General features: G+C 37.2%; 1 protein-coding gene across 3 annotated transcripts; it reads left to right on the plus strand.

Moving 5' to 3' along the window:
- The first annotated feature begins 1723 nt into the window (after window positions 1-1723).
- YTHDF3 (YTH domain family, member 3) lies at window positions 1724-24307 on the plus strand. Of its 3 annotated transcripts, none has more exons than XM_009332095.1 (4): window positions 1724-1745; window positions 7037-7122; window positions 8480-10072; window positions 21635-24307. In XM_009332095.1, the coding sequence occupies exons 3-4, from the start codon at window positions 8498-8500 to the stop codon at window positions 21656-21658; spliced, it is 1599 nt and encodes a 532-aa protein (XP_009330370.1). In that variant the 5' UTR covers window positions 1724-1745; window positions 7037-7122; window positions 8480-8497; the 3' UTR covers window positions 21659-24307. The 3 variants fall into 3 exon arrangements, with proteins under 3 accessions (XP_009330370.1, XP_009330369.1, XP_009330368.1); XM_009332093.1 differs by lacking the exon at window positions 1724-1745 and adding an exon at window positions 6664-6748; XM_009332094.1 differs by lacking the exon at window positions 7037-7122.
- Window positions 24308-24726: the final 419 nt, after the last annotated feature.

Genomic DNA, 24726 nt, shown 5'->3' on the forward strand with positions numbered 1-24726 from the left:
CCCCCTCTCGGCCCGTCCCCTTTGTGTGTGCTCGTTCTGCAAGCGAGCCCTCCCCGGCCAAGGCCCTCCGGGCTCCCGTTTTCTCTGTCCGCTCCGGCAGCGCCTTGGTGCCGGGCTCCCCGCAGCGCCCGGCTCCGTCTCCTCTCCCCTGCGCACCTCTGATTCTCTCTGCCTCCTCGTTACCGCAGCCTTTCTCTTCGTGCCTTTCTCTCTCCTCACCCACCTCTTCTCCCTTCGGGCCTCCGGTTTCTGCTCCTTCCCCGCGGCCTCCGCCTCTTCCAGCTGTTCTCATCTCTTTCTCTCCATGTGCTGTGCTGCACTTTTTTAGTTGTCTCTTCACGGAGCTTAGAGTTTGTTATTTTTTGTCTTTGCTAGACCTCTGCTGGCTTTTCTTTCTGGCTGGAAGCTATTCTGTCTTGGTGTCTGCTTCCTCCCTGGGCCTCTGCCTCTCCCCAGAAGTTTTGCCCTTGCAGTCTCCTGCCCCCTTTCGTTTTCTCTCCGTGCCTTTAATGTTTTGTTTCTTTTGTCTCTGTGCATGCTCACCAGTTTCCTTTTATGCACTTATTTCTAGCTCAGTGATCTCTTAGCTTTTCATTGCTCTGTCTTCTATGAAGGCTGCTTCTTCCCAACTTTTTTAGTTCCATGTTTCTTGTTGGTCTCTGCATGCGTTTGTGTCTGGATTAGATTCATCCCAGAAGATGAGGTGGCTGGGGTTTTTAAGGTTACAGAGATTCTTCTCTGGTTTGGGGAGGGGGAGGTGACTAACCAGTGCAGCTTTAGATGGAGTAGTGTTAAACAGTCTTAAGATAACTCTGAGACAGATGCTCGTAAAAGCAAGATGGAGGTGGTTGACTCCTAAACTTTCAAACCTCTGAATACTGAGTTTTTCAGGACTAAAAATTGTTGGACTCATGCTTAGTTGTACATATGTGAGAAGATGAATTAGATTTTCATGGGCTAGCATTTGTTTTTCTAAGCTATTTTATTTTGCTATAGAGGAATTCAGGATACTGTAACTTGTACTGTTACAGTGATTCTTAATGCATGACAGATTAACAGTGTTTTGTAATGACTAATCCTAAAAGAAAAAAAAAATCCTCCTTAAGGTATTATTTCCTTGTGTGAAAGCTTGGTACAGACTGCATCATTTTCTCAATATAATTGCCTAGATGAGGAATGCACAACTTGTAGTTCAGCTTACAATATCACTGTATATTCCTTTGCATATCTAAAAAGCAAGGCATTGTAGGTTATTCTCTGATAAGGACCCATCAGTCAACTTAAAAGATGACATATGATAATGAAGTTCTAATGAAGTTCTAGTACTGGTAGTAATTTTAAGCTACTAACTTACTTTCTTCTTGTACTCTATGCTTTGTTTATTGCTTAGATTTCTTGGGGGGAGCAATAAAAATTCATTTGTTGTTTAGGTTTTCAACACCATTTAAGCTTCACATGCTGTAAAAGATTAGATTATTTCAATGTTTTTTGTGAAATTCTTTCAATTTTAAAATTTGCTGGGGTTTTTGTAATATTTTATATGATACTATTTCATGTAAGATAATATTTTTGTAACAGCATGCTTTTAATAATATTTTAAACGGATATTTAAGTTAAAAAGAGCAGAATTGGTAAATAAATGGAATTACCCTGAAGTAAACATTAGAGGATTCTAACTGAACTTGTTTTGCTTTTTTTTTTTTCACTTTCCTACATACAGAGACCTAAAGGACAGGGAAATAAAGGTAAGTTGATTCCTTGTATTTCTGTATAAGTCTCTAATATTGCTGTTTATGGAAGTTAATGTGTCTTCAGACAATTGTGGGAAGAGAATGTAGGTATAGGATCTCTCTTATTTCAGAGCAAGATGGCAGGAAATTGTGTGCCAAAATGTTATTCCCCAGCACTTGTAGTGTTGCACAGCGTACATCAATTTAAAATGTTTTGTTTTGTAAATGAAGATTAATGTCAGAAGTCGGACGATAACATAGCTATTTCTTATTAGCTGACTTTGTGATATGTTTGTATAATCTCTTTAACAAGTACACCTTGGGCCTTTCTGTGCAGTGAATAGAAATGGTATACTAGAAGAATCAGGAAGAATCTTTTGAACAGCTTCCTTAGCTTGTGAGACAGTGTCCATGTGACTAGTCACTTTCCTTATTCTCAGAAATTTGGTGGGCTTTTCTCTTCATTTTAGCATCAGTACAGAATATTCTCTCAGTGTTTGTAGGCCTTCTGCTTTTCTACTTTTTTCATGTTTCTGTCAACATCTTAGTTTTTAAATACCATGCTCAGTGGGGCTTCTTCTCTCCCACAGAAACAAGGAACTAACTACTTAATATTCTTCTCTCTAAAATTCTTGGCAAGTCTGTCGTAAACAGCATCTCAGATTATGTCTTACAATTTATTTCTGGTCTGGAATTTGTTATCTTTGATATAAAGACTAGTATTCTATTTGGGAATTCTTTTTGCCTAATCAGTATACTTGTGCCCATTTAATTCTTAGGTGCTCAGCAAGCTGAGCTATGCATGCACACAGCTGCCTTCGTGTGTTAATATGCTTATTATTTCTTCATGAAGATAAGAAACTGTTTTTTCTTTTTGGAGCTCATGTACTCTTTGTCCCCCCGCTGTTCATTATCTGAACTAATCTAATTGTTCTCTGTGAACTGTCATTTAATGTTATCTGCAGCGTACTTATTCTATTGTTCTGTCTATGTGCAGATTATCTGCTTCTTATTACATATATCACTTATGAGGTGGCACATGGTTCCTGAATCTTGCTGAATTTGGCCTGTTCCTATTAATTTCTCTGCATTTAGAGAAAAACGAACTTGTGTTTACCTCCTCACGCCTTCTCAGTTTGGTCATTCTTGGATACTTGTTCTGTCATATTCTAATACTTCTACCTTTTTTTCCCCAAACTAGAACTTTTAACTATTTCTTTGTGTCTTTGAAATAGTTTGTGTTTATACCTTCCATGTTGCCCTTAAGTGAGAAGAACAGTCAGATTCATTTTAGCAAGTAGTTTGTGGCTTCACGTTCTTTGAATTACCATGTCTCAGTTTTAGTGAGGTTATTGAGATGCATCTATTAGAGAATCATACAAGCAGTTTTTGAACTATACTCCATATATATGATTTGGAGTGGAAGTATTAAGCATTTCTATTTGGGTGTTATGTTGCAGCTTGTTTAATGGTGAAAATGCATGAATCAGCTTTACTTTAACTTACTTATGTTAGCATATTTTTGTGTGCTATAATTTGTAAATGCTGCAGAAAGTTTGAATCAAAACACATCTCTTAGTTTGCTATGTAAGGAAGAGATTTTTGTATTTCTGAACTTGGGTTTTTATGGAGTGCATCCTTTTAAATAATGGATACTTACTATGTATTCTCTTGGTGAGAATATGACCTAAATGAAAACTATAGTGAAACAAAGCAGTAATCTCCTCCTTTCTGTTAAATTACTTGGTATAACGTCTATTTGACAAAACTGAGTTACAATTTAGCATTAAATTAAAGGGCTGGGAGATTGAAGATGGTAGCACAGTGCAGCACGAGTAGTTGGCTTTGGGTTAGAGACTTTTTCAAGAGGATAAATGAAGTCAGTATCAGCAGTCCTTACTGACCACATGTTAGCAGACAGTAGTCTTTTTCAGGTGTCATGATAGGTCCCAGCTTAAAGGAGGTTTGAGGCAAGATGGGATACCGAGTTAACAGACTAATCTGAAGTTGGTTCTGTGTATAAGAGTAATAACGTTAAAGAGGATGGTAAAAAGGTTACTGTACACGTGTCTGGTAGGGCATATGAGAGAATATGAGTGAGCAGTATAAGAGGTGTATGTGTGGAAATAGAGTACTTTTTGTATTGAAACAAAAAAATATTAGACCGGCAAATGATATTGGGAGGTAGCTGATTTGTATTGTCTAGTAAAATGGTTTTGATACTTTATTCTAGTTGATTATAAATTGGTGTACTGTGCTGTTTCCCTTGACCAGAATTTGTGGGATTGAAGTTCTAGTGTGTAGAGCAGTGCTATCCATCTGTTGTGTTGGATATTAATGTTGGTATTTCAGAGACTTGAATGAGTAAATTATCCTGTCTTGAAAGTTTTCTTATTCTAGTTGTCGACTACTGTACAGTTGACATAAAACATCAGAACTGACATCAATCAAATTATGTCTTACAGAGGGCTGTGTGGGGGTATAAACTGGCATTCCTAAAACTGCATTCCTGAAACTTTTTTTCTTTTTTGTTTGTTGTGCCAGTGTTACCACACCTGTGATAAGAAAGTGCTGACTTGTGTTTACATATATATGTATATAATTTTTGGTTTTGTAGAAGATTTAAATGTAACCATTAGGTTTAAAACAAGAATGAAATGTTATATGTTTCTTTTAGTATTTATTCTCCACGTTATTCAAGTTGTAACGGCTCCTTATGAAAAAATTATTCTTATGCCTTTGGCCATCATTTGTGCATTTTGCAAGTGGTTATTCAAAGGATAGTAGCAGTTAAAAGAATATAAGCTTTAAGTTCGTTTATTTGATGAGCTGTTTCTTCCCAATATCTAATTACATTGTATGTTTTCACAGTGTTTGCGGAAGTATACGGTATTTTCAGGGTTGGATTGATACAGATATTTTTAGTAACTGTAGATTAGTTTCAATTAGTATTCTTCATCACTGCCCTGTTTAGTTGGAACACTTAATGTGAGATTTTGGGAATGAGGCATGCATCTTAATCTGTTTGCTGTTGTTAAATGTGTGTGTGGGCTACATTCTTCATTATTAACACATTATGTAAAGTTAGAATGAAAAGCCAAAGAAACACACTTCTAATGATGCTATTTCACTGGGAAATGTATATATTTACTAGGAAAGATGTCAGTGTAGAGCTATTTTGTGTCACTGACTTAATATCTCTATATAGAATGAATAAGAAAGAAAATACATATACAAGAATATTCTGTGTTAGTTGTAATGGCAGACCAAAAATAATTCTGTCTTAAGTGACCTTTAGATACCTCTGAAACAATAAACACAGCAGATGCATGTTTTATGAAGATTAGCTGTCAGTATGAGGAGATTAATTTTGATAGGATTTGAGTCTTGACATGCAGCTGTTTATTCCTTCATTTGTGATTGCATGCTTTTAAGAAACTTGTATGCTGCCGTCTGTCTTCCATTATAACAGAATTGTATTTGAGAATTGTGCTCTCCATACTATTTGGTTAAGTCTAAGCAATGGACATAGCATGGACAAAAGATTTTGAGGCTCATCCCCTGTGTGACTGGGACAAATATAAAGAGGAATATAGTGTTCCAGCTCATTAATATGTTACCATTGTGTGTGAATTCAGGATGATTAATGACCTTAACTGAAACTCTTTATTTATGGAAAAAAAAACCCAACATCTAATGTTAATTTAAATTGGGTGTTTAGTTAGGAATATTGTTCCGTCAAGTTTTAAAATCCATTGTGCTCACCATTGCTGGTCATATTTGGCTGTAGCTAGTATACAAATGCACTGTGCCGGTTTGTAATAACTGAAGTGTCAGGTGTTCTGACTTTTAAAACTCCAAGAAGATATTCAAAACACAAGTTGCTCGCTTCCTTCCCAGATACTTGCTTTGAAAAAAATCTGTTGTTCTATGTTGAATTATGAAGTTTTAGCTCTTTTTACTGCTGTCTGAAGTTAATAAATTTTTCCAGAATTTTGGTTACTCCTTGTGATTGTATCTATTGCTTTGTAATTTTTTTCAGCTAGTTTCATTCCCTGAAGACAGTTTGTTTTAGAGGTGTTAAAGTCAAATGTGAAAAAAATTGAAGTAACTTGGTCCAGGCACCACTTGGTTTACAATGTGAACTTTGGGTGGCAAAAAAACCCACCAATGAAACAGGAAAAAAACCCGCTCTTAAACACTAACTCCAGCAAAGTTGATGGTTTAGTTACGTGGTTGTATATACTTCTCAGAAGCTTTTGCTAAAAGAGGGAAACCACGGAATCGGCTCCTAACTCAGTGTCTTCAGCTGTCAGAAAATCTGCTGTTTTGTTAACTTCTGCTGTCATGGTTTCTCAGTGCACCTTTCCCCCCTTCACTGGACCTATTTGATAAATAACAGAAAAATTGCATTCAGAAAAGCAGTAATTTATTTTTGCGAAGAGGTCTTCATCTTCAAGTTGTATAATTGCAAATTGCTGGTTTAAGTGCATGTTCTGCTTTGCACCATGGGAAACAGTGGAACTTAGTAGAAATCTGTGCAATTTGACTTTGAATAGTAGCCTTGGGGCGGGTGGAGAGACACTTCAAGTAATTTGGGCAGCTGGAAAATCCCAGGTAGGTGTAATGCCTTAGATGAAATCAAAGGTAATAGGAGGCCAAGAAGAGCAGGTAGGAAGAGATTCCAGCATTTAGTGGCATATATGTTGGGAAAGGATTGTAATCACCCTTGGGGACTTTAGCTCTTGTTTCTGTCTTGCTTTGTACCCTCTCAGCTTTAGAGATGCCACTAACGCAGTGCAGTATAATATTTATGTAGGAAATACAGAATTAAGTAGCTGAATAGTGGTGCCCTTCATGGTTGCCTTGGTGGGTAACTGACTTTCCTCCTGGCAGGAGAATGCTATATGTTGCAGCTTTCCCTGGACCTATTGAGTATGTCTGATCTGGTTGGTCTGCACATTTGCACTTGGTCTGGTACTTCTGGAAACGCTGGATTTACTGCCTGTGCAAATAAGGTGTGCCTATAGCTTTTCCTCTGTCTGTGGAGCTCAGGGAAGAATAGTCAGGAATAGTCTGCTCTGGTTGCCATCTTTCCAGACCTCTCCTGAGATCTGATGGGGATCATCAACAGAATGTGCTATTTTCTCTACATTTAACAGAGTGGTGCTTAACAATAATTTGTTCAGCCTCAACAAAGCACAAGTAGAAGTATTTCAATGTACAGGTGATTAAGAAGTGTTATCCAGATTAAAAGTGCATAATAGATCTTCCAGAGAGTATACCTAATACAGATTTACTTTTAGTTTCAGTACAAAACGGTTCGATTCATCAAAAGGATGCAGTAAATGATGATGATTTTGAGCCATATCTAAGTAGTCAGACAAATCAGGTAAGTAAACATTGTTTGCTATCTTGAAGTTAATTTTGGAGTTCAACTGACTTCTAGACTTAATTAATTTTTGGATTATATTTCTTAGCATTACTTACTTGCCTGAATATTGTATCTTGTCTTATCATACGGTATCTTAAACAGGTAAAGTCGTCTTAATAATTCTGAAAAAGATTCAGTTAAAAAGTATGCTACAATGTCTCCTCCTCTTGTGCTTGTGCTCTGACTTCAGAAAGATGTAGTTACAAGAAGCTTGAGGAAAAACACAAACCCCAAAACAAAACCCCACACCTTAAATTTACAATGAAATCGTCATATATTGGATGCAGTTCAAAACAACAGTTTCTTTGGCTCTGAGAAAATACTAACTGCTTGGACATGATTTCTTTTGAAGTTGATAGCAAGTAGCTCACAGTTGATGGCATGATAGATTGAAGCTTAATATTACTACAGCTTGGTATAACTCCTCTGCCAGGAAGTTAATGACTTATTTTAAGAGCTGTGAATTGTTTCTGTAGTCAAAAGTTAATATTCGTTAAGTTAAGTTTGTAAGTTGTAGTGGTCTTGAGAGAGAAAGTGTAAATTTTTAAAAGGCTTTGAGAATTTTGATTGCCTTCCCATTTTTTTCAAATAATACAACATTAAGGAAGCATCAGCTAGAGGATGATAATGTGCAGTTTTTTGCCCAAAACAGCATCAGAAGTCATATGGGCGTAGGCCTTCAAATGTCTTGGAGCTTTATCTTCTCAAGTAGTAAATGCTGTGATTTCCCAGGAGTCTTGGGAGCGGAATTTGAATTTAGCTAGCAAACTTTGTTCTACTAGACCACACGTTATACTTGATGCCCGTTCTCAATAGTGTGGAAATGTTATGGTTTGATTGTTGTTCCTCCTGAAACAAACAGGCGTCCTTGCATCCTTTTCACTATAATATTTTGGCAGGTGTCTCCATTTAGAAGCGAGAAATTTGGCAAAAAACTAAGAATACCAAAACTTTAAATCATAAGTGCAGCTATCTTTCTGTATTTATGAAACTACAGCTGTTATGACTTGTTTTTTAAGTAGCTTGTTATTTTCTTGATACTGTTGACATAGAGGCATTTTAAGCCTAGCTCAGTAACTGAAAATAAAGATAATATATTACAAAAAATGGGGCTCTTCAGTGCTTTGAAAAGGTCTTGAGGAAAAAATGGCCATATCTAACAGGTACCTTGTTCATCTTTTATGTTGGAAGGAATGGTGGAAGTTACAAATGCATTCATACAATCCTTAAAAATGTTTTGGACTGTATTACAGTTTTTTTTTGCCCTGAGCATAATTGTCTATATTGCTGATTTTTTTTTTTTATTTTTTTGCAGAGTAACAGCTATCCACCAATGTCAGACCCATATATGCCTAGTTATTATGCTCCATCCATTGGCTTTCCGTACTCTTTAGGAGAAGCAGCATGGTCAACTGCAGGCGACCCTCCAATGCCATACCTGACAACTTATGGACAGATGAGTAATGGTGAACACCATTACATACCCGATGGTGTATTTAGTCAACCTGGGGCATTAGGAAATACCCCTCCATTTCTTGGGCAGCATGGATTTAATTTTTTTCCTGGGAATGCAGACTTCTCTACATGGGGGACAAGTGGATCTCAGGGACAATCAACGCAAAGCTCTGCTTACAGCAGCAGCTATGGCTATCCACCTAGTTCTCTTGGGAGAGCCATAGCAGATGGACAGGCTGGATTTGGCAGTGATACTCTGAGCAAGGTGCCTGGGATTAGCAGCATTGAGCAAGGCATGACTGGACTGAAAATTGGTGGAGATATGACGGCTGCTGTAACAAAAACTGTAGGCTCAGCTCTGAGCAGTACAGGTATGACAAGCATTGCAGCAAACAGCGTGCCCCCAGTTAGCAGTTCAGCACCTAAACCAACCTCATGGGCTGCCATTGCAAGGAAGCCTGCTAAACCTCAGCCGAAACTCAAGCCTAAAGGTAATGTGGGCATTGGGGGCCCTGCTGTACCACCACCACCTATAAAACACAACATGAATATTGGAACTTGGGATGACAAAGGGTCAGTGGTAAAAGCACCCCCAGCCCAACCAGTACTGCCTCCTCAGACTATAATCCAGCAGCCTCAGCCATTAATTCAACCACCACCACTGGTGCAAAGCCAACTGCCTCAACAGCAGCCTCAGCCACAGCAACCACAACAGCAACAAGGACCTCAGCAGCAGGCTCAGCCTCACCAGTTGCAGCAGCAACAGCTGCAAAACCGCTGGGTAGCTCCTCGTAATAGGGGTGTGGGCTTCAGCCAGAACAATGGAGCTGGTAGTGAGAACTTTGGTTTAGGTGTTGTATCCGTCAGCTCCTCACCTTCTGGTGTGGAAGTGCATCCAGTGCTGGAGAAACTAAAGGCCATAAACAACTACAATCCCAAAGACTTCGATTGGAATCTGAAGAATGGACGTGTGTTTATAATCAAAAGTTATTCAGAGGACGATATTCATCGCTCCATTAAGTACTCTATCTGGTGTAGTACTGAACATGGTAATAAGCGCTTGGATGCTGCTTACCGTTCCCTGAATGGAAAAGGCCCACTCTATTTACTCTTCAGTGTGAATGGCAGTGGACACTTTTGTGGAGTGGCTGAGATGAAGTCTGTTGTGGACTACAATGCATATGCTGGTGTCTGGTCTCAGGATAAGTGGAAGGGGAAGTTTGATGTCAAATGGATCTTTGTCAAAGACGTTCCCAATAACCAACTGCGGCATATTCGCTTGGAAAACAATGACAACAAACCGGTTACCAATTCGAGGGACACTCAAGAAGTACCCCTAGAAAAAGCCAAGCAAGTGCTTAAAATAATTGCTACTTTCAAGCATACCACCTCAATCTTTGATGACTTTGCACATTATGAGAAGCGTCAAGAGGAGGAGGAAGCCATGCGTAGGGTAAGAAATCAATGTCGTTATAGTTGCTCTTCTGTTTTTTCTGGTTTGGAAACCTTGTTTTTCATACAACTGGAATTTCTGTGTGTGAGTTGGATCAGAAAGTGGTGTTTTTTACCTACGGTGTCTGTACTTGATGTAACTGGCTCTTAATGAAAAGATTTAAGCTCTTGTAACTTGTTTTGTTAACACAGGTATGTGTTTAACCACAGTACTGACATAGGCCTGCATAAGCAGTCTTCTGACATGTTTTACTCTTCAAAGTAAACAAAAACTGAATCGAGTGTATTATCCGTAACCAAAGTCTTCTAAACGATTTTTACAGTTTCTGGATGTCACAAAAAGGACCTGAAATTACAGGAGAAGCTTACTTTATTTAACATAACATTTCAATTCAGATTCTGCTTTAACAAAATGTTAACAGCGTGATTACTGTGAAAACCAGGTTTTCCCCTTGATTCAATTTGTCTTTTGTACAACTGTGAAACACAGAAGTGATAGAGTGGTGACTTGTACAGTGTCGGAATAGGTTTTTGGGAATTTCTGATAGAACATTTCCTAAAAAAAGTAATGTGTAGTTCATTTCTGCGAAGAAAAGTATACCTACGACAAATCTGTAGAGAAACCTTTAGTTTTGGAGGTCCGTATTTCAGAAAAGCAGACAAGGGAAAAAGGCATTTAATTCAAGCTATTTTATAGTACTTGTCTACTTTGTCTTGTGTGTACTCTCCCTACTAATAACACGTTCACCATTGGCCACAGGATTTACTTTTGCTATATTTATTTTCTTCCAGGCTTGCTAGTAACGGTAAATATATGATTTGTCTCATGGTTAGAAACATTTCAGGAACTATTGTATCAGTTAGATGATGTGCAAGGATTCAGAAATGGGAGTTTGTATCAGTGCAGTTTGGTGGTAGTGCTCTCCATTCATCCTGTCACACCAGCTACTGAATAAAAACCCAAAAGTCTAGGGTTTACGCTAATTAGGGGCCTTGTGGGGTGTGAAGTCCTGAATTTGTTCGCTGCTTGAAGCTGCCACAATTCTGGCTGCGTAAGAATTTCACCTGCTTCACAACCTCCTTACTTCTCTTAGATTTCTAGTACCGCAGTGGTTCCACCCCTCTTGTACATTCCTAATCCTTCAACACACATTGCATCTGCTGTAGACCAGTGTTGTGCATATCCAAAATTAATTTTGTAGTTTTATTGCACAGCTCTGCAATAAATTGTCACGTTGGAAGTTTTTTATTGTTTGGAGGCAAGATGAATATCCCAGTTGGGCCTGTAATGCCTTTTGAATTTTTTTTCTAAAAAGAAAATTAACAGTACTGATTTAGGGCATAGTCGCGTCCACGCTATCCTGATGATGGGAGGATGGGCTGCATTCTTAACTACTATTCAATGTAAGGGGAAAACTTCGACTTTTTCAGGCTTTAGTACAACTTCACTGTGATTTTTGGTAATGTTTCAGAAGGGCTAAGGTTATCTTGTTTCTCTGTAGCCTTCATGTTTCAGTATTTTCTTAATTTTTGATGTTTTAAGACACTTCACAAATAACTGGTTTGCATCAAAAGTGTCTACTTTTGTGGAAAAACTTATCAAAGGAGTCATGATTCAGACATGCCCTAGCAGCTCAGGAAGATAATGTGTTTTATTTGTGGTTTTGTTCCCTCCGTAGTAGATCAAAGCCACGAAATGTAACGGAGAGGGGGAACATAGATTATTGGCAGTGTTTCTATGTGTGCTAAACTTCAAATTCAAAGTACGAAATCCAGCATTTGGTAGGTCTCTAACTAGATGACTGTGATTATGCATATTTGTGTAATAAAGTAGCATTACTGTTTCCTTTAATATCGTCAGGAAAACATACAGTATCTGTATGACTCAAGTACTGAAGTCTGCATTTCTCTGTTAACAGTTACCTTTCCCAATACTATTGGGAGAAAACATACTTGTCAAGATATTTGCATGGTAGGCATTGATTCTTCTGCGGCATCGTACCAATTGGTTTTGTGATAAATTATAAAAAATTACTTTAGAGCTGCATTCACAACCTTTAGTTGTGAGGTTTTCTCTTTATAGATGGATTTGAGATATGCCTTAAGCAAATGAATATGTACTTAAAATATAGGAAGTCCAAATTAAACTAATGACAGCTACTGAGAGTTCATCTTCATCATTCTCTTATGATTGAGTGGTGATTTTAAACCTGTAGGTTTCTTCTTTTATCACACAGTGTACAACCAACCTGTCTTTAAATTGTAAACATACAATTGTTAACTCTTCTATGATTCAAGAATAGTTTGGAAATGCAACAATTAGTATTGTAACTTTTGGTTTATGGTTAATTGAGTAATCCTTTACTGCCTCGTGCCAGCTAGGCTTTTATGGAGCTGTATTTAAATTAGCGCACTTTCTACTGCCAGTAGAACTGTGTAAATTAAGTTCATGCCTATTTTCTGTGGCAGCTGTGGCAATCACTTTGTTTCCAGTGTTTCCGTCATGAAAAATGTGCTTATTGCTGTTAATAAAATATTAAATGCATCAAGCAGCAGTAGTCATTTACATGTTCCTTAAAGTTCAGTTAATGTTATGTTGTTGCATAGGTGGTAAGAAACTTTCATACAGCCAGTGATCTAAACATAGTAAACAGCATATGATTTATGGATTTAATTTACTTTATAACTGTTCATCATTCCAACTAACTTATTTTAAAATAATTGGTTGTAAAACTTTAATCTTAACAACTCAGGGGGATCAATAATTAATTTCCAATATGACCTAGCAGTATGTTTTATTAAAATATGGCAGTATACTTATAAAAGTGCAATGAATAGTCTGTGATTAACATGAAACTTCAGTAACTTTGCCATTTGATAAAGGTTACTTGCAAATGACTATGAATAGTCTCTTTAAGCATAAATATTAGAACTCTAGTGTCTACCACTGTTTGATGTGACCCTGGTGTGGGCAAGGTATCTACAATTGGGGTTGGAAACAAATTTGTGCAGTAATCATTCACGCTTTTCTTATGGCTCAGGTTCCAGTGTCCTATTTTAAATGTGCAAGTGCTATGATCTTTCGCCAAAGGAGCAAAGAAATCAGCAATGTTTTTCATGAGTTCTGTCAGTAGTATATTGAAATAATCTGAAATTGCATTAGTCCTTAGTTTGAACTGCTACTTTGTGGTGTAAATGTGCATATTTGTGTGCAGATTATTTAAAGATGTGTTTGATTGTCTTTCAACAGAAAGCAGTAGCAATAAGATCTAAAAAAATGGAACAGGAATCTTAAAATACTCCATTTAAGAGCATGTAATTACATTAGGAAAATAAAAGGTATTGAAAAGAAAAAAAACTAATCTGCATTAGTAGTTATGCACCTGATCTTCAGTGAATATATGGATCAAAATGAAATGTGGCTCTGATTAAAAATGCAGTCGTTGGAAGATTACAACTTCCTCACCCTCAGATGGTGGCTTGTTAACCTGCAATTACCTGTTGTCCTAGGACTTCTTTTGGTGCTTTTTTAGTGCAGAATTCTACTTTTGTAGCATATAATGGAAAAAAAATCATGGTTCCACATAACTGTAGAATGCTTTAGATGGTTTTCTTAGTGAGGTAGTTCAGAAAAATAATTATTTTTTTATCCATGAGAGAAGATAGAGGGATTCAGTATATTTGTGTATATCTAATTTGCATTTGGAATTTTTACTTTTCAGGAAGCCTTTAAGTGGCATGTAAAATGTTAGCTTTCTTCTGTTGTACTACATATGTTGTAATAGGAATGCTGATAGAGCTAAAACTTTCTGACTCTCAAAAGGAGTAATTTCATTTTTTTTCCCCCTCATTCTGATACTAATGTAACTTTTGTTTCTCTGATAATTGGGTCATAATCAGGCTGCAGTGTTAAGCAGTATAACTCCTTTCCAGGACATTGCTGACTTTATGCTTGATTTGATACTTCTTAAAAATATCTTAAGGAGGGAAGTGAGAAAACATCCATTAAGAGTGAACTGTAGACACTTCTTTGTCCCCTTACCCCAAAACCACCAACTACTAGGTTATAATGTCAAGGTCAGATATAGATACATCCACAGTCCTTGTACAAGTCAAGGAAAACAGGTAGTTGACCAACATTTTTAATGTAGTTAAATGATAGTTGTACCAGACAACTTTTTAAAGTTTGTGTATTTACATCTAAAAGAGGTTCAAAACAGTAAATAAAGCAGGTTATGTCATATCTTCTGAGAAACTTGTGCCTTTCCTGTATGCTTTTGATGATGTTTCAAGGGCAATTATTTTGCAATTTCCTTGAGCTTGATGTTTGTCTACAGTTTCATCTCTATAAATGAAAACGATATTGCAGGTCTCGTGTCTGTTTTAAGAAAAAACAGTATAGTCAGAAAGTAGAAACAGAAGATATGTTTTTGCTCCCTTGATGATCATGAGATGACTATGTACCCCTGGTCTCGGGAGAAGAGGGTTATTTGGAGCTAGAATAATTTTAGACATACTGATCCAGAATTTTCATCCCATGATGGTGTAATTATTTACCATGCCTTCATTTGCTTTTGCATCTTTAGTCTTTTGGAGACATTTAAAAATGACCTGCAAGTTCACTTGTTATAAACACATGGATTTCAAACGTGCCTGTTTTCTGTGCATTTGGTAGAGTAAATTGTTTCTGTTCAGAGGTAGTGCTTAGAATTTATTACAGTCTGAGGATAGTATGGAGAGGTCTCAATGTTAAAATATGGTATCACACAGAGTGACTACGTAAGAGTTTGAGTAGTGGTGTGGCCTGCCTTTCTCTAGTAAGGGACGAGATGCCGCAACAGGGAAAGTGCAATACTGGACTGTTGGATAAGAGAGATGGAATGTAATTAAACTCACATGTGGTCTTAGTTCATAGCAACACTTGTATGGATCTTGTTGTGTTTTTCTTTTTGGTTTGAAATTCCTACCTGCAAAATCAAGCCTACAGAGTCCTTTGTACAGAGTGGATTTAAATTCTCTGACTGTGGGACTTGGAAGACCAATTTCTCCTGTAAAATAGGGACCCCTATTGGAAAAGCTGGGAATATCAACCAAATGGTTTACCTTAACGATTAAGAGCCCAGTAATTTTTGGAATCTAATTCTTTAGTGTTCTTAAATATGAAGGTAGCTGCCTAAGACAAGACTGCAAACTTGAATTGAGCTGGATCTGTGACAGCTTCACCTTTTCTAAATGCTGTGTCTTTAGGTTGTGGTTTTTAATGCAAAGGAATAATTCTAAATCTCTTATTCCAGACCAAAATCAGAACCTTGATTACACGTGAAGAGCTGTTAAAATTTATGGGGCAGCCTTCTTGCTTTCTGCTACATCTCCTCAGATTGCACTGCTCTATTAAGAACAAATTGACTAGAACACTGGTGCTTTTCCTGCAGTTTGCAGGAGAGAAATATGCCTGCATATTGCAAGGAAGTCGCAGCCTGTGTGACTCTCCACGCAGTACTTCAGCATTGCTTCATTGATTCATGCCACAGATGGGCTAGTTAGAAGAAACTCGAGTGAAGACTGCTGGTGGTGCTTTGCTGGAAAAAATGACACTTAAAACTATACAGATCTTGCATGTCTAGTAAAGCTGTTTCTGTAGATTCAGTTGAACGAGGATTGTTTAAGTTTTGTATCAAAATTGATTGGTTTTAGCCTTCAGATTCATCTACTTGAAATGATACATTACAAGAATTTGTATCAGATGATGAGCTATTTGAGCCCAGTTCTTTGTGAGCACCTTTTCAGAGGTTTGTTAGTGTACTTAATACTGATAGGTAATTATAATTACTGTTTTGCTTCTGTACCTAGGGATTGTAGTCAGCTGTGAAAAAGTAAACATAAGCTTGCATGTTCATTGCACTTTCATATAGAACATAATGAGAAACCAAGATAAAATAAGTTCATGTTTCCTCATGGCAGACTGGAATTTGAGTTACACATGTACAAAGAGCATGAGTGATGAGGCTTAAAGAAAAATTGTCTAAGTTCTTCCCCAGTGTATTTTGTAGGCCCTGCAGTGGATGTCATTTCCCTTCCAAGGCTACTATAGATTCCTTAGCAGAGCAATTAAATAAGATCTTGTTGTTGCTCATGGGTGTCTGAGAAAAATTAACAAAGATGTCAGAGTCATCTTTCTGCTCCTTTTGCTGGGACAGTGATCATCACTGAATGTAATTTCCATAGATGTAGTTAGAAGCTACCTGTTGTCAGTCTTCAAAAGCTGATGTTACACTGTCAGCATTGTTAACAAACAATAATGAGGATTTAGAAGCTTGAATTTTTTTTTTTTTAACAAACTTGCTGAAATGGCTGTCTTGTAGCTAATTAAAATCTGAAATTTCAATGTGTAACGATGTACAGCACTGAAAGGAAGCACTTGCTACTTGTAGTTAGAATTGGCCAACCCATCACTGAAAGTATCCACTTGGGAAAACAAGACTGGAAGGGCTTTTCTGGCTCATGGAGTTCAAGCTTGGTTTCTGCAGAGCCTTTCCTTGTTGTGTGTTATCATATGGTATCTTTAAAGTAGTTAGGTTTCTTTCCCCAGCTCTGCCTTCTGTATGTTCGTACCCTGTTATTTAGTGTGCTGTGGAATTTCAGATCTGGATTAAGTTCTTATTGCCTTTATCGTTACCATAACAAAATAATATAGTCTGTCCACGTTCCACTAACAATGCATGTGTCTGCTCAAATTTAAATTTATTTACCTTTTTACTGTAACTTGTTCACATTTTTACTGTTGCTATGTATGTTTCAGAGATTGAAATAAGTAAAATGCCATCAAAACTAATAGGAAGAATAAATAAATTAGACATCTAGGTCTCATAGCTTTTCAGACTTTCTTAATATTTATGTGCTTGAAAGCCTTATTTACTGTCTGGAGTTCAAATGATTTGTAGCAGCAGGGTCTCAGATGAGTATTAATTCATAAGGCTTACTGGAAGAAGGAACTGCTCTGGAGTTGTAAAACCTTGTTTGACTTCTGATGTTGACTTTGATTTTTAATTTGTGCCTTGTAGTTTTCATGTTGGGATAAGGAATAGGAGAAAATGAGTGTTTAGGGAGGGGATGGCATCTCCACAGGAAAAATTTCTAGGTCCATGTAAGGCTTCTAGAGATCCTTCCCTCCCATCTTCCCAGAATTCCCAGAAGTGCTTCTCAGAAAAATGTATTTAGGTATTTTTATCTCGTTTTGAGGTAACCTCTGTCTTCAGGAGACTTACCCTCTCTAGTTTGAAATTCAAGAGTGAGAAGTTAAAAAGGACCTTTATTTTACACAATTATAAAGTTTCAGTATTGTAGTTTATGTTAACAGCGAATGAGATCCTTGTCATAAATGGAGTAAACTATTTCTAGCGTTTTTTAGTTTTCTCAGTAATCTGTTTTTCGTTGTGTTTCTCAAGCCCCAAGGTCAATGTTTATGCTGTCATAGCTGTAATGGTACACCGGGGTGCAATAAACTGCAGATTATGGCTGATGCCATTGGAAAATGAGATTTCATGAATTTTGCTGTGGCTTCTTCTCACCACCTCTACAGCTGTCTGTTCTGCCTCTGCCAGGTGTTTCTGCCCACGCAGTGGAGTTGGCAGAGGAGATGTGTGCCTGTGCCTCACTTCACAGAATGCAGTCTGACATGTTAGCTTACATTGCAGATGAGCAGGGCTTTTAAGCTGAAGATTAAATCGCAGTTTGCAGTGAAGCAACTAAGATGTGCTACATATTCCCTTCTGAAGCTGCTGTGAGAATGCTACCTCTTGGGAGAGGGGCAAAGCAGACAGCTTTAGGCATGAGCTTTTTAAACATCGCAGTAAGATGCAAAAGTTTGGCAAAATTCTAGGGGTTTTTTGCAAGTATAGAGGATTGTGCTGGAGGTGAGTGTGTGTGGGAACTATCTGCAATTTGCTTGTGCAAGTTTGCAATTCTGGATAGCTTTCAAAGTGGACACCTTGAAATGCTTGCACTTGCAACTGCTTCATAGCAGAAGTCCTCCTTTCAGGTCTACCTTCCTTCACCTTGAGCTTCAGTTTGTGGGATCTTGGAAAAAAAAAAAAGCACAGCTGAGGACTTTAGTAGCTTCTTGTTGTTGTTAGGCTACCATTTACACTTTTGCTACTAAAAATGAGGCTTTTTAATTTCCCTTCTTTTTGACAAAAAATTCCAGAAGTCAATGTTGTGTGCATCTCAGTAGTTTCTTTCAAATCGGGCCAGGAAACATTTTTGTTGCTTTGAATTTTGACATTTTGATAGCATAGAGATTTCGTTAAATCTGAGGATAAAATACATTGCAGCTACTTTTCAGCACAGGATCGTTCGATTATTGCCCTGAATTCAGAGAACTGAAATTTGGAAGTAAGTCAGCCTCACAGTTCAGACCAAGTGAATTCCATATTTTTGTTTGCACTAGACGGATGCATGTTTCCGAGGCCCAAGCATTTTTAGGTTCACCTTCACTTGGTTTTGTCAGTTTGTGTGGAAAGTTATTTGCATGGTCTGCAGCTGACAGGTACCTTTAACCAGCTGATGCATTCCCACATTGTTCTAATTCGAATGGTACTTAATTTCCACGTTCTGCTCATAAACACCCCCTAAAGTCAGGTAACCTCACCCTGGCGAGTTCTGAAGTGAAGCTGGCCTTTGGCAGGGAACTTAAATTGACAGGAGAAGCTTTTTGTCCAAGAGCATTGCAAGAGATGTGCAAAGGTTTTGCTCATCTGAATGTAAGAAATAAGAGATGTTGGGTGAAAGGGAGTGGAATCCAGTCAGTATGCTGGAAACTTCCTCTGCTCTGATGGTGGAAACCTGCTGGGGATAAAGTCTTCTGCTCGTTTGTCTATAATCACTGTTTATACAAAAACAAACAATCAAACAAAAGCAACCCAAAAAACCAGAAGAGGAATACTTTTTGAGACTGGAAAAGGCAGCGGTAGCGAGTGTGATCTGACTTAGAGCTCTGGTGGGGTTTAGCTGCTTTTGAGTCTAATACCACTACCTGTGTTTTGAATAAATCAAGTTTTCTCTCTGTCAGTTTTGCTGTACAGAGTGCCAGATGTTACTGATACCAATATCTGAAGAACATACTGTTCACTTGCATTGAAAAATGTCAAGTTTGTATGTCTGCTTTAAGTATTTAAATATAAATGTAGTAATATGTAACTTTGAGACTGCAGGAAAGGTGTGCTGGTGTTGTTTTGAAGCCTCTGTAGAATTCAAAATGGACTTGAAATTTGTAACACCTCCTGTATTTCATCCATTGGAAGCAGGTAGTCAGGACTTCATTCCCTTTCTACTTTGACTTTAATGAACTTAAATGCATTTTGAGTTCAGGGGCTACACAAAGCACAAGGTCGGTCAGTTCACTGTGCAGCAGTTTGCAACGCAGAGAAAGGCTTTCTAGACAGCTTGGCTAAGTGGTTACATATGTAATACTTGCAAATGGGCAGGAACAGATGATTTTATTTGTATGTAGGTAGTATTTAAAATTGTTAAAATACTGATATTTCATTATTTAACATCGCAGTTTCATAGGCTACTACTTAGTACCGCAGTAGTGTTTTTCAGCACTTTGTGCAGTTCTTTCAGTTGAAAGTTCAGCTGCTAATAGTAGAGGAATAATCTGAGATGTGCATGAGCAGGCTATTTTTGAATGCCTTACATGCATAGTGAGGCATGAGGCCAGTGATCATCTGTTTTCAGCCTAGACATGCACTGTTAACGTATCAGTTTGTATTAATGACTGATACTATCAATCTCACATTTTAAAAACAGTATCTTACTATGCAAATATTAGTCATGTCTCTTTGAACTAGGAAAAAGTGATTTCTAGCAGAGTAGTGCAAGTATCGCGCTTGCTTTAAATGTGCTGAAGTTCTGCCCTAGAGAATGTACAGTCTTAGACACAGAGCTGCTGGGACGGTGAGCTGCTTATTGTGACCAAGAACTCTGTGTGAGCTTTACTTTTTTGGTGTTCGTCTTGAAGCAACTTGGAGGTCTGTCTTGGAGAGCACTAGATCATCAGCTGGACTCTTAATAACCAGTATAAATGTTATTTATCCTCTTCTTTCATTATAGTGTCTTTTTGGCAGAATTTATTTGGATTCATACGCTAATTTGCACTTTTCCTAAATATTTTCTAGCATAATAAAGTTTCAGCGTGGTGTCAGATAGAGTGGTTTTGAAATCATTGTTCAAATGCCTCCTGGTTTATTTTGGTTTTCCCTGCTATGTTTATGTTCCATTTACAACATGCTGTGTAACGCAATAATAATAAAAATACTGGAAATGAGCTTTTTGTTCTCTTTTAAATGGGGGAGGGAACCTACCTCTCTTCCACAAAGATATTTTAAAACTTTTATGTAAACGTCCTCAGTTGTACACATTAAGAAAGGAAATGCTATTGGAAGATAAATTCTTAGTTTCTTAGAGTCAAACTACAGTGTCTTTTTACAGTCTAGAAGATATGTAATGAAGGCAACGAGATACAGTTTATTGATCTGTCTTTATTTTTTTCCTAGAGGTAGTCATAATGCCTAAGTGTATGTTTATCTTTAACAAAGTAGAGAAAATGGAGGATGATGATAAAACACTGAAAATGTTATTTACTCTGTTAGACTTGTAATATAGAGGAAGAATTCATTAGTCCCTGGTAGAGATACAGTGCAATTAGTATTTTAGCCCTTAACCGTACAAAGTTGTTTATCACTGTTTGTATTACACAGATGACATTACACCCTTTGTTCCTTTACACCAAATGCAACATCTCACAATGCTGTGAGGGCTTTGTAGTGAATATGGTCTTGACTGCAACTCCGGCTTGCATTCAAGTGGTTTTTTCCCAGCCATTCCTACCTCACTGGTTTTGCATTTTGTTATTAAAAGTAATTTCTAAAAAAAGGTATGGATGGCTTTTTTTTGTGGTGTTTTAAAAATTCTTTTTCTTGCCATTTGAGCAATGTGTGTATATGGAGGAGGAGGCACTGGGCCAACTTGTTCCTTTACCTTTTGATCTTAAGCATATTGAAACGTTTTATCACAGCGGGCTTTGAATAAGATACTTGGAAATATCCTTCTACCATTATATCCCTGAAAAAGTAGAGTAGAATATTTAAATATTCATGCAGAGCATTTTTTGACAAGTTAAGCAGAAGATTTAGGGTACCTCGTTTCTTGCCTTGTTTGTAGGTCCCTTGGTCTCCCTACTCAGTTCAGTTTGTGCAATATATTTTATTGGAAGTGATTTAAAAGTAACATTATAAAACCTTTTCTTTTTGATAACTGTTTTTTGGAACATATTTGCCTTTTAGTTTGATGTATACTTCTGTGTTTCTTTTTAAGAAGTTGTCTTGAACTAGATATTTCATGTTCCTGAAAAAAAAGTGAAGCTTTTTCCTTGAACACTTGTTGCCTGATTTAGAGAAATTGCAAACAATGCAACTGTTCTAATGAGAGGAAAGCAGGTAATGTTGAACTGTGTGTATTAACATGATTTTCCTTTCTGTTTTTGTTTGTTTGTTTTTTTTTCCAGGAGAGAAATAGAAACAAACAATAACTATATGGAGATGTCCTGCTAGAATTACAACACTAATGATGTAGACTCTGGAAATGCCTAATATGTCTAAGAAGACGTTATTAAAGCTTTTTTCTGCTTAAGGTGACATCTTTGAACACTTTAACACAAAATTGACTCTTCTTGTAATGGTTCTCATCAGTGCATCTGCCCTTATACTCTCTCACCAAACACACTTGAGAACTGTACCTTCGTCAAGCACTTTCTGTCCTGAAGCTTTTACCAGTATCTGCTGTCTTTTGTATTTATGCATCCTAGCTAAGGCACAGGAGACCGAACGAATGCAAGGATTCATTAACTCTTTGAATTTGTTAAATACTAACATTTAACCATTAGAAGTGGTTCAATGATGTGAGATTCACATTGCTTCAACTTAATTTTTTCTTTGTTGTAGTTTTTTTAATTGTCCGTTTTTAGCTATTCAACAGATTAAAAGCAAATCATGCCATATTTAGTCCTGGAGTAAAACTCAAGTCTAAATGTTCATGTGAAAATTATTGTAGTAATCTTTTAATATGGCAAAGCAACTTTAAGCTGCAGTTTAGCCAAATGAAACATAACATAAAATTATATTAGAATGACATTTCCCTTGTTTCAAACTGTTTGGTGTAAGAGAATATTAATATGCAGCTTGGTGGACACCACCAGTTAATGCACATTTCTTTATTTTTTTTCTGTAACATGTATACTGAAAAAAGTGCATTTGTCTGAGGAACTGTTTGTTTGCTACCACTCAATGAATCTCAGTTTTGAGTAAATGTACCTCAGTCTAAATCAGACTTTTTATGACCTTTATAACTACATTTAAAATAATCTTTAATTCCTATTTCTGGGTGTTTGCAAGCCTGACAGATTGCTATCATGAAAGTGAAAATTTACTCCTCTAGGTGATTCACTAGCTAAATAAACATAATTCTTGTTTAGCAAGCATATACTCTGTTTCTCAAATTTTTTTGTTTCATTGTCCCAACATCCAGGTGTTTTTTTCCCCTATTTGAAAATATTTTGAGAAGAATACTTTGATCCACGGAGGTGATATATTCATGGCCATGTTAACATGATTTTTGTTACAACCATGCAACAAGAATTTTAGAATACATATTAAACTGGGTAATTCTATACTAGTTTTTAACTTCTAAAAAGTACATCTTTTGTTTCAGTTTATATAGCAACGTATTCTATCTGCTGGAAGAGAATATTAAAAAAATTTTAAGCGGGTGTATTGACTGTACAAAATACTGAACAGCCTGTACCAAACTCCAGGGATAGCTTTCTCTTTTTAGAACGGCAGTGTAGAAGTCAGATACGTTATAGCTTAAAATAGCAATACCACATATTATTTGAACATATTTCATGACTTACTGTCCAACACAGATGTTTATATTGTGTTTCGAGTCCTACATTTACAGATTCTGGCAATCAAAGTTCTGGAGCTTAAGTGGCAAAGGTTTGTTTTGAATACAGACTATTTTGCTATATTTTACTTCCTCTCTTCTTAAGCCCCTTGCACTTTTCTAACGTTGCAAACACAAAAAGTTCAGTACACACTTACTTCTTGCTCATCATTTAAAATATTGTTTGAGGCTGTGGAGTAGCAGATATGAATCTTAATTTTTACTGCCAGTTTTCTGGAAGCTCAAAAGGGAAGCCACTCCCATCTTTTGAGAAAAGAAGCAATCTCACTTAAATGCAGATGTGTAACAAATAGCAAGTGGGGTAAGGGAGGGATAAGCAAAGTGCATATTCTAAGAGGAGACTAGGAGATAAAGGTTTCAAGCCCAAACCCTATGAAATTTGGCTTGAGCCCAAAAATTGCTGCTTCTATGCATTTCTCTTTCTTGCTAACAGGTTTTATAGCTATTTGTTTCCCTCTGTTGGCTGATTTATGGATTACTGCCTATTATTCCAACTGTCATTGATCAGTTGAAGTGGCAAAGGTCAATGTTGTAAGTCCAAAGAATGTAGTCCTTCTGATGATCCTTCAAGGGATCAGCATGTTTCTGCTTCTTTGTCACAAAATATCTTACGAAAATGCACAGAAGTTTCCATTAAAAGAAAGCTACCGTTAGAGTCAGGCATTCAGGAATTGATTGCATGTGCAACCTTAGTTCGCTTCCACTGCAATATTCATATTTTTGCAGGCTTTGTTAGTATTTCCTGCTTTACCCCTTGCCTCTTTTATTCTAATAGCATGAGCATTGCTCTTGGATTGAATCAGGTTTAGTATAAAATGGATTCATCACTCTGTTGCAGACTTTGAAAGCTTGGAAAATGAGACTGGATTGTGAGAGAAAGAGGTGATCACATTTAGAGAGCTGTGACAGTTACACTGTTCCAGGATTGTTAGCAAATCTACAAATAGAAGAGTTTTATTGCTGATGGTGTTAGTCATGTTGCGACCGATTTGCCAACTGCTGAGAGTTTAGTATGTGCAGCTGAAATTAAAAGGAATTTTATGTGCATATAAAGTACTGTAAAAATAGTATATAACATTGTAAAATCAGCTATGGAGTGCTGTACTAGTTAATGGACATGTGAAACTTCTAGCCTTCAGCTTCCTTATGCACGAGTTCTTTTCCTCCAGAAAGAAAAGGAATGGTGCTTAATATCTCAAATAAATGTAGAAATACATTTTTTGGTCTGATCTTTCAATACAGTGAAGTTGTTGTAATGGCTGCTCGCTAACTTGCTAATGGAGGAGTCAGTGGAACCCCTTTACTGCTCCTGATGCCTCCTCCTCTGTGTCAGCATTTGTTTTCCTGTGATCCATACTGAGCCAGTTCAAGACATTTTCTGCTGGTTTAACGGTCTGAGGAGTTCTCTGTGAGGTTAGATGTTTAGAAGGGTGATGGTGGGAGGGGAAGGAAGGAAGGAGATTTGTCCTTTCAGAAGCAGGTACCCACTGTTGAATAGGCTTAGCTGCACTATAGCTACACACGTATGGGTTGGTGAACAGAGATGCAGCAGAATGTTTAAAACTGGGGAAGGCTCCCCAAGAAAAAAAAAATCAGTTCTGTGTTCAGTGTAAGATTTTGGTAGTGTACAGTGAG

The sequence above is a fragment of the Pygoscelis adeliae genome, unplaced genomic scaffold (genome assembly GCF_000699105.1).
Source record: "Pygoscelis adeliae isolate BGI_AS28 unplaced genomic scaffold, ASM69910v1 Scaffold98, whole genome shotgun sequence".
NCBI classification, from domain to species: domain Eukaryota; kingdom Metazoa; phylum Chordata; class Aves; order Sphenisciformes; family Spheniscidae; genus Pygoscelis; species Pygoscelis adeliae.

Bases quoted from the DNA above. Each gene is read 5' to 3' on its own strand.
- YTHDF3 (XM_009332095.1), top strand. From the start codon at position 8,498: ATGTCAGACCCATATATGCCTAGTTATTATGCTCCATCCATTGGCTTT. The intron at 10,073-21,634 runs GTAAGAAATCAA...TTTTTTTTCCAG, and splicing joins AGGAGGAAGCCATGCGTAGG to GAGAGAAATAGAAACAAACA.